This window comes from Natrix helvetica (assembly GCF_964273705.1).
Source record: "Natrix helvetica genome assembly, chromosome: 1".
NCBI lineage: Eukaryota > Metazoa > Chordata > Lepidosauria > Squamata > Natricidae > Natrix > Natrix helvetica.
In genome coordinates this window covers 33,183,000-33,201,657 of record NC_138548.1, presented here as the reverse complement: position 1 = coordinate 33,201,657, position 18,658 = coordinate 33,183,000, and the positions used below count along the sequence as shown (strand labels likewise).

At 47.0% G+C, this 18,658-nt stretch overlaps 1 protein-coding gene across 5 annotated transcripts in view; it reads right to left on the bottom strand.

The window, feature by feature from the left end:
- SYT16 (synaptotagmin 16) overlaps positions 1-18,658 on the bottom strand; it is a 121,267-nt gene that overhangs the window by 37,886 nt on the left and 64,723 nt on the right. For 2 of the 5 annotated variants that reach the window (XM_081969203.1, XM_081969204.1), the window contains exon 2: positions 11,203-11,382. The exons of 2 other annotated variants lie outside the window; for them this stretch is intronic. In XM_081969203.1, the coding sequence (XP_081825329.1) occupies positions 11,203-11,382 (180 nt within the window). Of the gene's footprint in view, positions 1-11,202; positions 11,383-18,658 lie in introns of those variants that run through there. One more of the 5 variants, XM_081969201.1, reaches the window with a different exon arrangement.

Here is an 18,658-nt window from a genome sequence, read left to right as displayed (position 1 = left end):
CTGGTAGGCCCATTGGGCCCATTTTAACCCTCCCCATGCTCCGGAGGCTTTCCTGAAGCCTGGGGAGGGCAAAAGTGGCCTCTCCTGGCCCCCCCAGAGGAAATATGAAGCTCAGCTGGGAGGCGAGCAATGCGGCGCAAGTGGGGAGGGCATGGAGGAGGGCTTTTTGTATACGCATGCGCATGTGGGGACAAACTTTGCATTATCGGTGCTGGCACATGCGTGCTCATATTTTTGGCACCCAACAACAAAAAGGTTAGCCATCACTGTCCTAGGGCTATAGGCAAGATTGGAAAGGAAAAGAAGAATCTTGTTAAGAGGACAGTACTGTTCTGACGTAGGCTTCCCAACAGCATGAAGCAAACTCCTTGTCCTGACAAAAGACCCTTTTATTAATTTATTGTGAATTCTGCTCATTCACATCCAACAAAGTCTTTCGAGGGAGAATTTACCGTCACAGACCTTATCTGGCTTGGAGAGCTGCCAGGCCGATATCTGCAAAACTCGGCAAGGAGTCTCGGAGAGTCACGAACCAATTAAGCGAACCAATTGTCTCCTGCAAACTCCACTCCCCTTTCGCTCCTCTTTTATTTCCCCTGGGAGGGGCCATTCATTGTCCGCCTGTGGCCTTATTCCCAAGTCAACCCGTTCTTTAGCTGTTCCCTTTGTCTGGCAAATCTCCGTATGCGCACATTGGAAACAGGCTCCAGCTCTTCGCCTGCCTCACTGATGTCTGACTCTGAAGGCCGCTGATAACTGGCATATGGCTTTGGCCCCTTCTATGCCTTCGACACAAAGCCCTCATCAGAGCCTTCCCCAGACTCCAGGACTGGACCATGTTCCTCTCCAACTTCCTCACTGTCCAAATCTACTGCCAGCTCTGCTGGTGGGCCACAACAATTACCTTTCATAATGTTGTCCCTAAACCTACACAGGCATATTTATCTAGTCACCAGGAGTCAAGCTAGGATGCATTTATCCTACTCATTTGCTATTTTCATGACTTATAAAGTTTGAACATCTTTCTATTCACTTAATTGTTATTCATAGTAATGGGACCTGGCAAGAGTTTTTATGAATTGATATCAAAGACATCTGGAGGGCATCCATACCCGAAACCAGTCAAAGTAATGGGGGAAATGGAACATGGCACAGTTAAGGCAGAGAAGTGGTGGCTCCGCAGAAATCATCCTGCTTTTGACAGAAAATTCTCTTCGTTTTGGTTTTAGTGCGTTGGCAGGAATGTGAACAAATAAAATGACCATTGGCTTACCTGAAGGGTCCTTTTCTGTACACCGCGGGAGAGTCCAAGCAATGGGTTAATTCAGTCTGCTTGCCCTTAGGACTGAGGAACTATTTTTCCTTAAGCCACACCTCCTCCTGGTGTGCTCAATCCCCCAGAATTCTTAGAAGGAGTCAGTTCGTGCGGACGGAGCGAAGCGTCCAAGATGATGTACTGTTGACACGAGGAACCCGAATCCCGGCCTTGAGAGCCAGGGTGGGTTGGACTCTCCCGCGGTGTACAGAAAAGGACCCTTCAGGTAAGCCAATGGTCATTTTCCTGTACACCGCTTGGAGAGTCCAAGCAATGGGACATACCAAAGTTATTGTCCATCTGGGTGGGCAGAAGAAGGCTCCCGGGATTCGGTCTCTGACACAACCGCCTGGAGCACACGCCTGCCGAAAGGCGCCTCAGCCGAGGCGAAAATGTCCAGTTTATAGTGTCGCACAAATGGAGAAGGAGAGGACCACGTAGCGGCCCTGCAGATGTCCAGGATCGAGGCCTGGGTGGCCCAGGCCGCTGAAGTAGCAGCACTTCGTGTGGAGTGTGCAGTGATGCCGCGCGGAACGGCCTTGGATTGACTTTCATAGGCAGTCGCAATGCAAGCGCGAAGCCACCTGCCAATTGTGGAGGAAGTGACCTTCTTCCCTAGGGAACCGGGCTGGAAGGAGAGGAAAAGAGCCTCTGACTTCCTGAATTCCGCAGTACGAGCGATGTAGACCTTCAGGGCCCTCCTGACATCAAGATTGTGCCAGGATCGCTCTCTGGGATGCGACGGATGAGGACAAAAATTTGGCAACACAATGTCTTGCGCTCTATGGAACCATGAGTTTACTTTGGGGGTAAAGGTCGGGTCCAGCCTCAAATGACCCTGTCAGGGTGGATGACGCACAGATCCTGGCGAACAGAGAGAGCCGCCAGCTCCGAAATCCGGCGAGCTGACGTGATGGCAATCAAGAAGGCCGTCTTCAGCGTCAGGAATCGAAGAGAAGTAGTGCGTAAAGGCTCGAATGGAGGGCCAGAGAGGGCCCGCAGGACCACGGACAGCTGCCAAGTAGGATAGCGATGAACGGTGGGAGGGCGAAGGTTAGAAGCGCCCTTGAGGAAAAGACGCACCTTCGGGATTTTGCTGAGAGGCAAAAGGTGGTCGCCCGACCAGACAGTAGACAAAGCCGCCACTTGGCGTCGAAGGGTGTTCGGGGCCAGGCCCTTGTTGAGTCCCGCTTGAAGGAAGTCAAGCACTCTGGGAACAGGCGCGGTCGTCGGCTCGATGAGCAGCTCCTCACACCACTTGGCGAAGGCGGCCCAGGACGCATCATAAATCCTAGTGGTTGAAGGGCGTCTAGCCGCCTGAATGGTGTTCACTACCTCCTCCGACAGGCCTTGGTCTTTTAGTTGGTCCCCCTCAAGTGCCAGACGGCCAACTGGAGCCACTGGGGCTCTGGGTGAATCACGGCCCCCTGGCTGAGGGAGATCTGGTCCGGAGGAATGCGCCACGGAGGGGACACCGACAGGTGGACAAGGTCGGCAAACCACGACCTGCGGGGCCAATGCGGGGCCACGAGAAGGACCTCTGCTCCCTCTGCGATGACTTTGGAGATGAATTGAGGAAGGAGAGGCAGGGGAGGGAAGGCATACAGTAGCTCGCGGGGCCACTTGCAACGCAGTGCGTCTGTCCCCTCCGCCCCCGGGGTGAAGAACCGGGAGTAGAAGCGGTCGAGCTGCTTGTTGTCCCTGGACGTAAACAGGTCTACGGCCGGAGTCCCGAATCTGTCGGACATCTGGTGGAACAGGCGAGGGTCCAGTTTCCACTCCGCAGGATCTATGGTCGTCCTGCTCAGCCAGTCGGCCTGTGTGTTGTCCACTCCGGAGATATGGTCGGAGCGAAGGGATTCCAGATGGCGCTCCGCCCAGCGTCCCAGGGACTCCGCCTCTCTCATCAGTGCTCTGGATCTGGTGCCGCCCTGGCGGTTGATGTGGGCCTTGGTGGCCACATTGTCCGTCATCAGAAGCACATGTTGACGATGGATGGACCGGCTGAAATGGCGCAGGGCCAGGCGAGCAGCTCTCAGTTCCAGCAGGTTGATGCTGTAGCTGGATTCCACTTGGGACCACTTGCCCTGAACAACCAGGGACCCCATGTGGGCTCCCCAGCCGGAGAGGCTGGCGTCTGTGGTGATGATCAACCTCTCGGGTTCCTTGAATAGGTGGCCCTTGAGGATGGCCGGAGACACCCACCAGCGGAGAGACCTCTTCACGTCCGGGGGAACTCGAATCGGCCTGGTAGAGTTGCTCCTGGATGCCCTCTGGTGCGGCAGCAGCAGCCACTGAAGAGACCTGGAATGCAGGCGGGCCCACGGCACGATGGAAATGCAGGAGATCATTTTTCCCAGCAGCTGCGACAGAAGGACCACTGGAGCCTGCCTCAAGCTCAACACCTTGTGGGTCATGGACCTTAGACCGGTCAACCTGTCTCGGGAAAGGAAAACCCTGCACAAGTTGGTATCTATCACCGCCCCCAGGTGTACAAGTCTGTTGGTTGGAGTGAGATGGCTCTTCTCTATGTTTAGAGAGAAGCCGTGATTTCTGAGGGATCTCATAGTGGTTTGGAGATCCCGAAGGGCCTGCTGCCTGGACGACGACTGGATCAGGATGTCGTCCAGGTAGCACTGGAGCCTTATGGGCCTGCGTCTTAGCTGAGCCGCCACTACCGCCAGCACTTTGGTAAACGTCCGAGGAGCGGACGAGAGGCCGAATGGAAGAGCTTTGTACTGGAAGTGGCGACCCGCATAATAGAAGCGCAGGAACTTCCTGTGCTGAGGACGGATGGGGATGTGGAGGTATGCCTCTTTGAGATCTATAGATGTGAGAAGATCTCCCTGTCGAATCCCCGCCAGAATGGACTGCAGAGACTGCATCTTGAACCTCCGGTAGGCGATATGCCTGTTGAGGTTCTTGAGGTCCAAGATGGCTCTCCACCCCCCCGAGTTCTTTGGTACCAGGAAGAGGATGGAGTAAAACCCCTTCCCCTCTTCGCCTTGGGGAACTGGTTCCACGGCCCTGATGTCTAGGAGATGACGGACTTCCTGGTCCATACGCTGCCTCTTTTGGGGGCAGGACGGGACAGGGCACCGGATGAAGGTCCGAGGGGGAAGGGACAGGAATTCCAGGGAGAGGCCTTCCCTGACTGTCTGCAGAACCCAAGCATCCTCGGTGTTCTGGGCCCAATGGGAGGCGAACAGCTGGAGGCGACCCCCGATGGGCGCCAAGCCCTGGCAGTCACTTTGACTTACGGAACGGCCTGTTGGAGGCCCCACCGCGGTTATACTTGCGGAAGCCGAACTGCTGCCTGCCTCTGTCCCGAAAAGGCGCTCTGTCTTGGGACCTGTCGCCCTGCTGGCCGAAGGACCTATTAGAGGGAGAGAAGGAAGAGGCAGAGGTGGAAGGCTCGGAGGCACGAAAGGACTGCCTCCTAGAGTAGGGAGCGGCCTTACGTTCCTGCTTTTTATTTAGAGAAGGTAGGATCTTCCTCTTGTCCTTGGACTCAATGAGGAGAGGATCCAGGGACTCGCCAAACAATTTGGACCCCTTAAAGGGGGCGGAAGCCAGTTTCCATTTGTTTTTCTGGTCCGCTTGCCAATGTCGGAGCCAGATCAGTCGACGGGAAGTTATGTTAGAACCGAGGGCCCTGGAGGCAAATTTGGTGGCATTGAGGGATGCGTCAGCGGCATACTGGGAGGCCGCGATTATTTTTGACACGTCCTGGTGGAGACGGATGTCTCCCGCCGGGAGCTTGTTTAGGAGCTCGCGCAGCCAGATCACAGAGGCCCTATTAAAAAAGGAAGCGGAAGAAGAGGCCCTGATGGCCCAGGCAGCCGCCAGATGGGTCTTGTGGCACGCCTTTTCCGCCTTCTTGTCCTCCGCCTTAAGGCCTTCCAGGAGGTCGGCCGGTAGCGAGGAGTTGGAAGTGAGCGCAGCGATGGGCGTGTCGACAGTGGGAAGGGCCAGAAGGTCCTCCAACACTGGCTCCATAGTATAAAGCTTCCTATCTACCCCACTGGGAGAGGATTGCGTGGCTGGCTGAGCCCACTGGCGCTGGATTAAGTCGAGGAACAGCCCCGGGACCGGAACCAGCTCTTGCTGGGGCGCTGGCACATCAAACATGACCGCATTGGGATTAGCCGGAGGGGCATCATCCGCCGGCGCGGTCGGCTTGGGCTTGATCCCCACCCTGGTGGCAGCCTTGACCTTGTGAAGGACCGATTTAAAAAGGCTGGGCTTGAAGAGACCCGCAAAGGCGGGCGCTTCGGGGGGAAGGTCCTCGTCGTCCGAGAGGCCGAGCACCTCCGGGTCAGGGTCCTCAATGGCAGAGGCCTCGCTGACCACCGAGGATTCCAGGGAAGGATGGCGAGCACGCTTGCTTGGGGGCGGAGCTGCCTGATCGGGTTTGGGACCCCTAGGGGCCGCTGCGGTAGGGCTTTTAAATTTCATGGCCTCCGTGATGCCCTTGGCAATGGCGCGGGCCATTAGCTCCTGCATGCGGGGCGATAACTCCTCAGAGTCAGAATCGGGATCCAAGCCCTCTTCTAGGGGGGGTGAAGCCTCACCCTGCATATCGTCTATGCTAGCATCCCCAGGGGGAGGAACCTGTTCACAGGCCCAAGAAGGGGCCGGGGAAGCCGGCTCTGCAAATGACCTATTAGGGGATAGGTCCTGGGATTCCACCTCCTCGGCGAGGACCGACTGGAGATCTTCCCGGGAGGGAGGGGCTCCTGAAAGGGACTGCACCCTGTCTGCCTGGCGTCTGGCCTTCTCGAATTGCTTGTCAAGGGCCCGCTGGCGCCTTTCAGCATCCTTGGCCTCAGCTACCGAAGGGGTTCTGGAACGCTGTTTCCCAGAGCTACCCCCACCACTCTTGCCCGCACCCCCACTCCCCGAAGAGGAGGAACCCTTGCTAGGGGCCTGCGAGAGGCTCGGCCTAGCGTCTTGGGAATCGGGAGGACTGGGCAGGTCCATAGTCAATGACCACACAAGATGGAGCAAGGCTATGATAAGGCAGAAGGATAGATATAGACTGGGTGCTGTAATGGGAAACAAAACGAAATGATCGTTAAAATTGCCATATATACAATTAATCGAATCAATACTATGAAAACATCCCATGTTTCACACCAGTCGGAGGCCCAGGGGTAGGATTGGGGCCTGCACCGAGGTGCAAGGCTCCGCAGGAGAAGCAGGGAGGAGAATGACTATAGAAAAAATCTTTAGGCCTGCGCTTACTTAAGGCCTCCTCCCTGAGCCGGTATGATGACCGTTGGAATGGCACAGGAACCAGCGCCGCTCGCAAAAATAGACAAAGGGCGAAGGTGGCGATCCTAGCCCGAGAAACCCTTGCTAGGCCCTGCCACCTCCAGCGGCCTCCTGACAACGAGGCTGATGCAAAATGGCGGCCATGGCTGGGCGCGCTATTTTCGCGCCTAAAAATGGCCGCCGCAACAGCGTGGGGCTAAGGGAGAGCGAGGGGCGAACGCGCCTCGCAATGGCGACGATCGCCCACTCCTCCCTGCGGCAGAGGTCCTCTAGCAGGCCGGGGAGCGAAAAAACTTCGACGAAAATAACAAACGAGGGGCCTGGGGACTTAGGAACCTCGCCGCTGCAGCCGCGCCGTTTTAAACGACAAGCGGCAGGCCTCCGAAGCCGTCCCAAGGGGATCGGCTGAGGGGCACCCCCCACCACCTTCCAGCTTACCTCCTGGCCTTCAAGTGCAGATTCTACTGAAGAAAGTCGCAGAATTGAAGAGAGAAACGTCTCACGAGGTTGGGGAATATTAGAGAAAAAACTTTAAACGCAATTAGAGAGTCCAAGCCAAAAAAAGGATCAATTTAGCTCAGAGCTCTAACTAAATACGTCCAAACGGGCTGACTGAGGAAGAATTCTGGGGGATTGAGCACACCAGGAGGAGGTGTGGCTTAAGGAAAAATAGTTCCTCAGTCCTAAGGGCAAGCAGACTGAATTAACCCATTGCTTGGACTCTCCAAGCGGTGTACAGGAAAACTTGACTGCCCCGTTGATAGATTTGAGTTAGAATTTCAAAAGTCCAAAACCCCTTTCAAAATAATGCAGCCCACTCACACCTACTTTTTCAGCCAACTTTCCTTTTGCTGTGCCTACATTAGTTGCATCCCAATTGGAGTTGTGTTTGTCCCAACTCCCAGCTAGAGTAATCCACCTGCTTTCAAAAGCTGTGGTTAGAATCAATACAAATCTTTCCATTGTAAGTACCATATTTCCAAGGTTTTACCTGTCAATCACATGTAAGTGAAAGAATCACTTTCAAATGCAAATCACTTTCAAATGCAAATTCCCCTCCTCCTTCCCACTTTACTCCGGTTTAAAACTTCCCGTTTATTAATCATTCACTTTTTAAGCTTCAGTAAATATATGTTTGCAAGATCATCTCTGGCAGCTCCAAAAAACTGTCAACACCCACATAAAGGGAAGGAGAGATGTTGTCATTTAGAAAGGCCCCTCCATCGTGCTATTTGTCAAGAAGAAGAAAGATTTTGCAATACTCACACAAAAGAAAATTTTAACAGAAGAATATCAGTGTTTATGTAACACTGGAACTATGGCAGAGAAGAAAATTAAAAAAAAATGTACTGTGGAAAGAAGTTTAAAGCTATGGGTGGCGAAGACCAGGATTATAACAAACGTTTGCTTTGTGCTAGAGGTGGAGCTCTCGCTTCACAATCAGGAGGTGGTGAGTTGGATCCTCGGTAGAGGCAGATTATAGGGTCTCCTGCTTTGGAGGGGGTTGGACTAGATGACCTGCAGGGTCCCTTCCAACTCTGTTAATCTGTTCTCTCTCTCTCTCCCTCCCCCCCTCTCTCTCTCACACACACACAGCTCAATATGTACACATCTACAATGCATGGAAAGTGCCTCTTTCATGCACTGTTAAACATGTATACCCAGTTTTATATTTATCAGGACTGCATATGTTACACTTTAAATACACTATTTTTAGCACGCATGTGCAAAGCAGACAATCTGCTTTGCAGAATCTAGCTGCAGTTCAACCAATCCCACTACGCTTTCCAGAAGCAAACATCTATACTTCTTGAAAGTGTTTCCAATCAGGAAGATTCAGAAAAAATGGTCAATCTGTTATGCTGTTTGCACATTGCTTAGAAATCCAACTACTGTATTCGGAGTATAAGATGCACCTTTCCCCCCCTAAAAGAACATGGAAATGTTGGTGTGTCTTATACACCGAATACAGCCATTTTTGGCCTCCCAAAGCCCCACCCCTGCATCCCATTTTTGCAAAAAAGAAAATGGGCTTTTTTTGCCTTCCCTCAGCCCTCAGCAGCCCTCTGCAGGCTTCAGAAGGGCTGAGGGAAGGCAAAAACCTTTTTTTCTTACTTACTTCTTTGAAATCTTGGTGCATCTTATATACCAGTGTGGCTTATAGTCCAAAAATACGGTAACTATAGCTTTCCATTTTGCCTTATCTATTATTAATAGACTTCCATTACTGATAAGATAGAACAAGTTAATAATCTTAAGGCTCTGAAGCAGATTTAGGATCCTAGCATGTGGCAAATTTAGTAATAAATGCTTATTGGTTCTGAAATAACAGGAAACAATGATTAATTAGAAGCTTCTGGGTTGCAATTGTGAGGATTTAAGGGTTATGTATTTGATAAATTATGCCTTATACTACTCCCATTTTCTTGACTTTTCACAAACTGCTCAAGACCTCATTCCTATTCCTGAGCTAGGACAGGGGTTGAGCCCCTTTGGTTGACTTTGGGGGATTGGAGGTTGGTTTCTAATCACTTATCTTCTTTTTGTACATGTTTCTTTTTAACTTTCATCTGCTTAAGTCGCTAAGACATTGAGCAGCCTCAAAATTGAACTAATAAATTAAAATAAAAAAAATTATTATAGGAACACAGCTAATCCTAGATTTGTTTCCATCTTCTTATTGAGGCACAGGAACAGACGCAATGAAACAAAAATCATTTCCCACTAGTTACCTATAGAACATAAAGGTGTACTTTTCTCATGATTCTTCCTGTTTGTCACTCCGAGGAAAACTAAAATGTTTTATGTTCTGTATCTCATTTGAATATCTATATGAATATATGTATATGACCCTGACACAATAAAACTAAGCCATTACTGTAGAGTCCAGAGCAATAATCATTTCAGGATAGCATTAGTGAAAACCTGAAATCAACAATTAACTATTGCTCCAAGTTCAGGGATGAATTAAGGTCATTTAGCAATAGCAATAGCACTTACACTTACACACCACTTCACAGTGCTTCACAGCCCTCTCTAAGCAGTTTACAGAGTCAGCATCTTGCCCCCAACAATCTGGGTCCTCATTTTCCTGACCTTGGAAGGATGGAAGGCTGAGTCAACCTTGAGCCTGATGAGATTCAAACTGCAAAACTGCTGAAAGCTGGTGATCAGCAGAAGTAGCCTGCAGTACTCCACCACTGTGGTTCATTAATTGACAAGAATACCTAAGTATGCCATTATATATCAACAAAGGTCTTATATGTATCAATAAACCACTTGACTTGCCCCATCAACACATGCAATTCATGTAACTCAAGCTCAACTGGTTTGTCGTAATCGTCCATCCCTCCCCCACACACACAATCTGCAAGCAAACTCTTCCTTGTTTTTAATTAATAAATTTACAGTATGTTCTATTGATTGGGGATCAGCATCTCACCTTTTTAATGATGAAAAAAACACTTTATTGTGCTATGATATCATAAACAACCAATGAGGAAGTTCTGTAAATGGCAGAAAAAGAACCCAGATAAAAATGGAGATAAAACTCACAGAATCATCTAACCACTAATAGACAGTGAGCTCAGCTTGAGTAATGCATTTTCAGTCAAGAGCACCAAAGAATCCCAATATTGAGAATAGAACATCTTTCAGTTCTAAATTCACTCTATTACCTGGATTCCCCACCTCAACACAATTCCTCATTTATTGTGGCATGCCTGAATCTGCCTGTGCTTTTATGCCATTTCTCTCCCTTTTCCCTTCCTTACCACCTGCCTAGTTTTGACATACCCACCACTTCATCTTCAAGTGGAAATTCACAGGAACGGTTCCTTTAATACAATATACAATTAACTTGTAAATTTTTCTGCCTTGAGAAATGAAGACACCAATTTAGATGGTTTTAAAAGGGAACTTCATCTCAAATCCTGCTGTGTTGCTTCATCGTGGTAAGGTCTGTCCGTGGGAGTAGGGAGTAAAGGACACCAGTAAGTATCTTTACTGGTATATAATCCCAGCAGGATTACCCAAATCATCCCAACTGCCCAGCTATAGAAAGTAGGTAGGTAGGTAGGTAGGTAGGTAGGTAGGTAGGTAGGTAGGTAGGTAGGTAGATAGATAGATAGATGATAGACAGACAGACAGAGACAGACACTATATCCTTTGCATATATCTTAATTTTATATTTTAAATGTTATGTCATGTAATATGCCTTGTTTTAATTGTAATGCTTCTGAATGAATAAACAAACATATATCTTAATTTGAAAGGAACTGAGTATCTATCACCAAGCAGAAAGCACACAGAAAGAAAAATTGTGAATCACCCAGGTGGCTCATGCCTTGTGTCCAAATTCTTGCAGGTTAAAAAAAAGATAAGCTGCAATACAATGTTACGCTATGATTTATTTTTGGAAAGAGAAAAGATTGATTATAGTGCAAAGATCATAGGGCTAGGGAAACATTAAGGCAGCTGTTCTGGCTAAGCTAAAGTTTTGCAATTTGCATGCAATCAATATCAAAACAGAAATAAGTTATTAACATCTACAAGAGGTTATTGTTCCTGCTGCTGATGCGCTTGTTGCCAGAATATTGCATATTACTTACCAAGACCCTCCCGAACCCCAGATTTCTCTTTGTAGTGCTTGTGCTTCGTTTGTTTCTCCAAGCAGGGAAGGCCTCCAATCTTTTCAAAACAGAGCTTCTTGTTGATGAAGAGGGAGAGGACTGCAAGGAGAACTATAAAGACCCCAACAGCAGAGAGGAACCCAATTGCTTCAGGAGTAACTGGGAATAAAATGAGAAAAAGCAAATAGAATAAATAGAGGTTGTACCAAAAAAACGGCAGAAATGCATGAGCTGCATTTGCTACGTTATGAGCATGCAGATATTGGGGATGTTCACAGGGATCACCAGGAAGGGGGAATGAGAGCGTGGTGGCAGTTATGATGCTGGCTTAGGAGCAAAGGTTCTAGTCCATCCTCATCATCCATAGAGGCTCAAGGACCCCAAGGATGTTGACTCCCTTTCAAGCCAGCTCAACTAACAATGTAATTCCTACGGGGGGAAATAGGAAGGGAGGATGCTACGAGGTCCTAAATGAAATTAGAGATATACTTAGCAAATCTTTCACTTAATGGAAAATTTGGGCTCAACTGTGGTCATAAGTTGAGGACTACCTGTAGTAGCTGGGGAATTACTTGAACTTCAGCAAGAGGCATGTTAAAATGACTAATCACAGTAAAAAGGCAACATCAAGTAGAGCTGCTGGCTATGTCCATGTTCTTTTGAGGGGCAGCAGTACAGAAATTGTTTGCCGTTGCCTTCTTCTGGGATTTTTTATTTTCTTTCCCATCTTATTTTATAGTTTTCCTTAAATCTGTTCAGGTACAGGGGCTACGTATGCAACTGATTTAGCCACGTTAAACTAAACCACATTTAAAACTCCACTCAGCTGCATTACCTTGCTTTGGTCTGGAGATGAGAAATGCGTCTCTCCAAATGTTTTAACACCGGTAGTGCTGATCTGAGCTACTAGAAGCTGAAACTGAACAATATCTGTAAAACGTGTACAAGTTAGCTTTATTTTTCTAATCAGTGCCCTGTTTCCATGGCAATCCTAAGATACAGCTTTGGCGAATGACCAAGCACCCTCACTCTATTTTCATAACAGGGAAGCTCCTGAAAGAAATGTTTTACAATATACATTAAGGCAAACAGAACATCTCACTTCAGCTACATAAAGCTGGTGGGTCTTTCACCAGGAACTAATCTTCAGCCACCTGTGTGTAAATGGAGACACTTCTGCTAAGACTGTCAATGAAGCACGGTAATATTACTGCACGTGGACTTTCGTGAGGAGACTTCAAGGACAATATAATCAGCAGCTATTGTCAGTATTGCTACAAAAATAGCAACTGATTTGGGGAACAAGCCCACCATGGCTTCCATTGAAAAGGAACTTTAGAAAATAGCTAGCTACTGACAGTTATAACAGTTCCTGCCGTCCACACTGAAGACCAGCAGAAGGCACCCCAGCATACAGATAGTCCTCCACCTATGACCACAATTGAGCCCAGAATTTATGTTGCTAAGTGATACATTTGTTAAGGGAGTTTTGCCCCATTTTATGACTTTTATTGTCAGCTACCGAATTCTTGGCTACTATAAAATACTGAAAATCTGAGAAACTGTATCAACTGAATTGGAGAAAGTGAGAAAATAAGAACACTTAACAGTAAAGGTTAAATTTACATTTCTTTCAGATTTAAAACAGTCTCTTAGGGCCATCAGCTAGACTCTAGAGTAGTGGGTCTCAACCTTCCGAATGCCGCGACCCTTTAATACAGTTCCTCATGTTGTGGTGACCCCCAACCATAACATTATTTTATGTTTTCTGCATTTTTTTAAAAAAAATGTGTTTTCCGATGGTCTTGGGCGACCCCTGTGAAAGGGTCGTTCGACCCTCAAAGGGGTCCCGACCCACAGGTTGAGAACCACTGCTCTAGAGTCATTAGAAGGCTTTGCAATTCAACCTCAGACTGGTATAAAATAAGACTGTAGAAAAGTATATGCTACAGCAATTAGCAAGTAATCATGTCCAAGAGTGCTAGCATATAAACAGCAAAAGGTATGTTGTCTAAGGCATGCAAGTTAAAAGCATCGGTCACCTAATCCCAGACATTGACTATTCCCCAGCATTTGCTTACTAAACAGAGCAATTTCTTAGCATCACCAAACTAGAAGGGAGGATTCGTTGCAAAGTGGCCTCTTAAACTGCTACTTGTCAGAGACAGCACTGTTCTCAGCAATTGCTTTAATTCTAATTTATTCCTGACATTTGGGTGGGAGGTGGGGCCAGAGAATAATAAGGAAAGAGTCACTGGTACTTTTCCAATTATAATTCTGCCACCTCCCAACCAGTAGTCCATAAACTGCCTCTGTTATAACCATTTGTGCTAATTGAACTTCATTATACATTTGTAGCAATGTGTTGTTTTCCAACCGATTCCTGCGGCACCCTTTCTAACCAACGGCTAATTATACCGCACGTACACGCACACAGACACAGAAGACATCGCACCAAGAGAGCTGGTGCGTGGGCAGGAGCTCGGAGGAAAGCTGCATGTGTCAGACTTGTACGACATTGCTATGGGCTGGAGCATTAGAAGATTACCTCCCACAAGAAGGCCCAAAGTGCTTCACAAAAAGTATTTCTGAGGTGGAAAAATATAGCCAGGAAAGTTGCCTGCTGAAGGCAATTACTCTGCTTCTCTCCCACTGCTTGAGAGTGTGGCAAGGCTGGAACTTTTGCATAGCCTACCCCAGTGCTATCCTCAAAAGGCAGCATTTGAGCAACACACACACACACCCTTCTCCAAAGAAGGTATTGGATTTTGGAAGAACCTTGTCAATATTTGGAGATATTGCCTAGGGATGATAGCAGTAGCACTTAGATTTATATATCGCTTTACAGTGCTTTACAGCCCTCTCTAAGCGATTTTACAGAGTCAGCATATTTCCTTGGAAGGATGGAAGGCTGAGTCGACCTTGAGCCTGGTGAGATTCGATCTGTCAAATTGCAGGCAGCCGGCAGTCAGCAGAAGTAGCCTGCGATACTGAATTCTAACCACTGCACCACCATGGCTCATATGATGGACGCTGTAGTCCAACAACTCTCCTTGGGAAAAAAATCTGATTTAGGCGAAGTCACAGACAATAGCCAAATATTTTTTGTTTTCTGAAGAGAGATTTCCCAAGCATCTGAAGGCAAGACAAGAAGCAATGGATGGAAAACTAATTGAGAGATTCAGCCTAGAACTAAGGGAACATTTCTTGACAGTGAGAATAATCAACCAACGGGACTTGCCTTCAGAAGCTGTGGGTGTCTCATCACTGGAGACTTTTAAAAAGAGACTAGACAGCCATTTGACAGAAATGGTATAGGAACTTCTGCATGAGCAGAGGATTGGACTAGAAGATCTCCAAGGTCCCTTCCAATTCTGTTATTCTGTTTCCAAGTTGCCTCTACATCTGGGTTCAATCACTGCAATTAGACTAAAACATAGCTAGTTAGTTGTCACACTGGGTACTAAATGAATCTAAACAGTGTGATAAGTTTACAGTTCAGTATGTACAATGTCAGACCACTGGATTAATCTACTAAATGAAGGGTCCTAACCCTAACCATAGGCAGTATCAAATCTTTGCATTATAAATACTATATTTTTGTTTCTTGAGCAGCCCAAACAGTGTGTCTTCTTGCAGACGATCCATTCTTCAATAAAAGAAACCAGTGTACGCAGGATGTTTTGTTGTTGTGTTCAGTTGCTAAGTTGGGTCTTCAAGATTGCATGGACCATAGCATACCCCCCCCCAATCCTTCCTTGCCTCTCAGAGTTTGCCCAAATTCATGTTCATTGAGTCGATGATACTTTCTAACCATCTCATTCTCTGCCATCCCCTTCTCCTTTCGCCTTCAATCTTTCCCCAAATCAGGGTATTTCCAATGAATTATCTCTTCATTTAGTGGCTGAAGTATTTGAGTTTCAGTATCTGCCCTACCAAAGAATAATCAGGGTTGATTTCCTTTAGGATTGAATGATTTGATCTCTTTGCAGACCAAGGGACTCTCAAAGATCTTCTCCAACTACCAAGGATGTATACAACAAACCTATGAACATAGCAACTAGATCCAGTGTGATGCCTTCCTAGAAAGAAGACCAAGAAGAGCTAACTCTGAAATAAGTCACAGTAAGCTAAAGCCTCAAACCAGCCAGGGATACTTGAAAGTGGGTTGGGATAGTTGTACTTTTAAAGGATGGTGACACCACAAAGATTGAGAACTCCTGAAGTAAACCATGATTCGGTTCATCGTGGGTTTTAGCATACAATATTTGCATTTTACTTCCCAAAATTAAAATTGGGGAAGAGTCGAGCAGACAATTTTACCCATTTTTCCAACTTCCATGGATGAGAGAATGTTTTGGTTATCAGAGAGCTGCAGAATAGGCAAAAATGTGAAAACCTGATTTTATCAACTTTCTGAACTCCAACATCCTTTTGAACAAATTAAATTTGGATACTCCAACCCAGTCTTCTACCACCATGAGTTCAATATAAATTATTTATACAAGCAACAAATACAAACTATATTTCAAGGAGATGGGAAATCCACTTATGCAGGTTACCGATTGTACAAGGGAGGTTAGCAAAGTACAGTTACCCATGAATAAACTTTACACAAGCATTAATTCAAACTTTACACAAGCATTAATACAAACGGTTAGTAGCTGGAAAAGGAAATACACTTCTATTTATTCTCCTACCTATACCCCACCACTATTAAAAGCGGTAAGTGCAAGAATCTTGGAGAGAATGAAAAAACTTGTGGTCACATCTGAATCACATTTCCTAGCAAGCATTTGGCCAATGGTGAAGGTCCCTAGGATGATGTTTCAGCATCATTGGGAAGACCACAAGTTCTCCATCTTATGGTAAGCATCTTGCAGAGACATCGCAAATTGTTAAGATATGTACCCAATAGTATCACAGATGCCATCTGTGATACAGGCGTAGTTCTAAAATCCCTTTGCCTGCACTTATTGGGAATTAGCAGCTTCTCTCCAATCTACTCAAGAATCTTCATCTCTCCAACTTCTTTCCTCCAGATGCTGACAATCATTTTCAAGCTTATCTCTGTAGCAGGAAACATATAAGAAACTGTTTTTGTGCAAACTTTGAAAGCCCAGAGATTTATTAAAGCAAACTGAACAGCGGGCAGCTGTTTTAGCAAAATGCGGGTCACACCAGAACTGCTAGAGCCACTTCTGCTTATTGCTACAGCAAGACAAACTGATATGTGCACTATGAGCCATAGTTATCAGCCACAAACAGGTGGTGCTTTTATTCATGTGTGAGGCTCACACAATGTGCAAACACTCCAGAAATAAAATGTGTGTGTTTTCGCAGGACAGCAGGTCTCTGCTGATTATTTCAAACAAGCTAGAGAATGAATTATTGCAACTGCTTGTATGCTGCAAGGAATAAAACAATTGTGTAACGCATCCACTGTCCCAAAGGTGACACTAATCATCAATCACCTGGAGTGGAATGGGAGGGAGTGGGAGGTTTGTCAGCCTGGAACAGAAGCAAGCAGCAGTTCAGGGGTGGGCAGGAACTTTCCGTCTGCACATTTTTCAGTCTCCAAGGGCTGTGCGGACATGGCCATAGCGTGATGCTATCATGATCCCTGGCTCTTTTAATGATTCATTGTTATAGATAGCTAGAGGAATTGCAAAACAAAATGGAACTAGGGATTCAGCATCTTTGCTGTAGTTCTTACTCAAAGGAACTGTTCTGTAAACTGCTTGTAGACCTTAGTTCAACATGCTGAGCATTAGCTTGAAATTCAGACTGTACCGGGCCTACTACTTGCTGAAGAACAGCCATTTTTAGGATTCCACAAACTCCCCCCTTTTGGATTTTCATGTATCCAGCATGAAATGTCACATGTTTAGAACAGGCTCTGTTCCCCTCCATGAACAAATATTATCCCGTGCAGGACTTTTTAAGATCCTTAGGACTGGCCCAGTGGTGGGATTCAAATTTTTTAATATCAGTTCTATGGGTGTGGCGTGGCAGGCATGGCAGGGGAAGGATACTGCAAAATCCCATTCCCTCCCCACTCCAGGGACAAGGATACTGTACAATCTCTATTTCCACCCCACTCCAGGGCAAGGATACTGTAAAATCTCAATTTCTACCCTACTCCAGGATAAGGATACTGTAAAATCTCCATTTCCACCCCACTCCAGGCAAGGATACTGTAAAATCTCCATTTCCACCCCACTCCAGGGCAAGGATACTGTAAAATCTCCATTTCCACCCCACTCCAGGGCAAGGATACTGTAAAATCTCCATTTCTACCCTACTCCAGGGGAAGGATACTGTAAAATCTCCATTTCCACCCCACTCCAGGGCAAGGATACTGTAAAATCTCCATTTCCACCCCACTCCAGGGCAAGGATACTGTAAAATCTCCATTTCTACCCCACTCCAGGGCAAGGATACTGTAAAATCTCCATTTCCACCCCACTCCAAGGGAAGGATACTGTAAAATCTCCATTTCCACCCCACTCCAGGGCAAGGATACTGTAAAATCTCCATTTCTACCCCACTCCAGGGCAAGGATACTGTAAAATCTCCATTTCTACCCCACTCCAGGGCAAGGATACTGTAAAATCTCCATTTCCACCCCACTCCAGGGGAAGGATACTGTAAAATCTCCATTTCCACCCCACTCCAGGGCAAGGATACTGTAAAATCTCCATTTCCACCCCACTCCAGGGCAAGGATACTGTAAAATCTCCATTTCTACCCCACTCCAGGGCAAGGATACTGTAAAATCTCCATTTCCACCCCACTCCAGGGGAAGGATACTGTAAAATCTCCATTTCCACCCCACTCCAGGGCAAGGATACTGTAAAATCTCCATTTCTACCCTACTCCAGGGGAAGGATACTGTAAAATCTCCATTTCCACCCCACTCCAGGCAAGGATACTGTAAAATCTCCATTTCCACCCCACTCCAGGGCAAGGATACTGTAAAATCTCCATTTCCACCCCACTCCAGGGCAAGGATACTGTAAAATCTCCATTTCTACCCTACTCCAGGGGAAGGATACTGTAAAATCTCCATTTCCACCCCACTCCAGGGCAAGGATACTGTAAAATCTCCATTTCCACCCCACTCCAGGGCAAGGATACTGTAAAATCTCCATTTCTACCCCACTCCAGGGCAAGGATACTGTAAAATCTCCATTTCCACCCCACTCCAGGGCAAGGATACTGTAAAATCTCCATTTCCACCCCACTCCAGGGCAAGGATACTGTAAAATCTCCATTTCTACCCTACTCCAGGGGAAGGATACTGTAAAATCTCCATTTCCACCCCACTCCAGGCAAGGATACTGTAAAATCTCCATTTCTACCCTACTCCAGGGAGACGATACCGTAAAATCCCCTCCCCACCCATCTGCTTTCCACTTCCATTCTCCTGTGC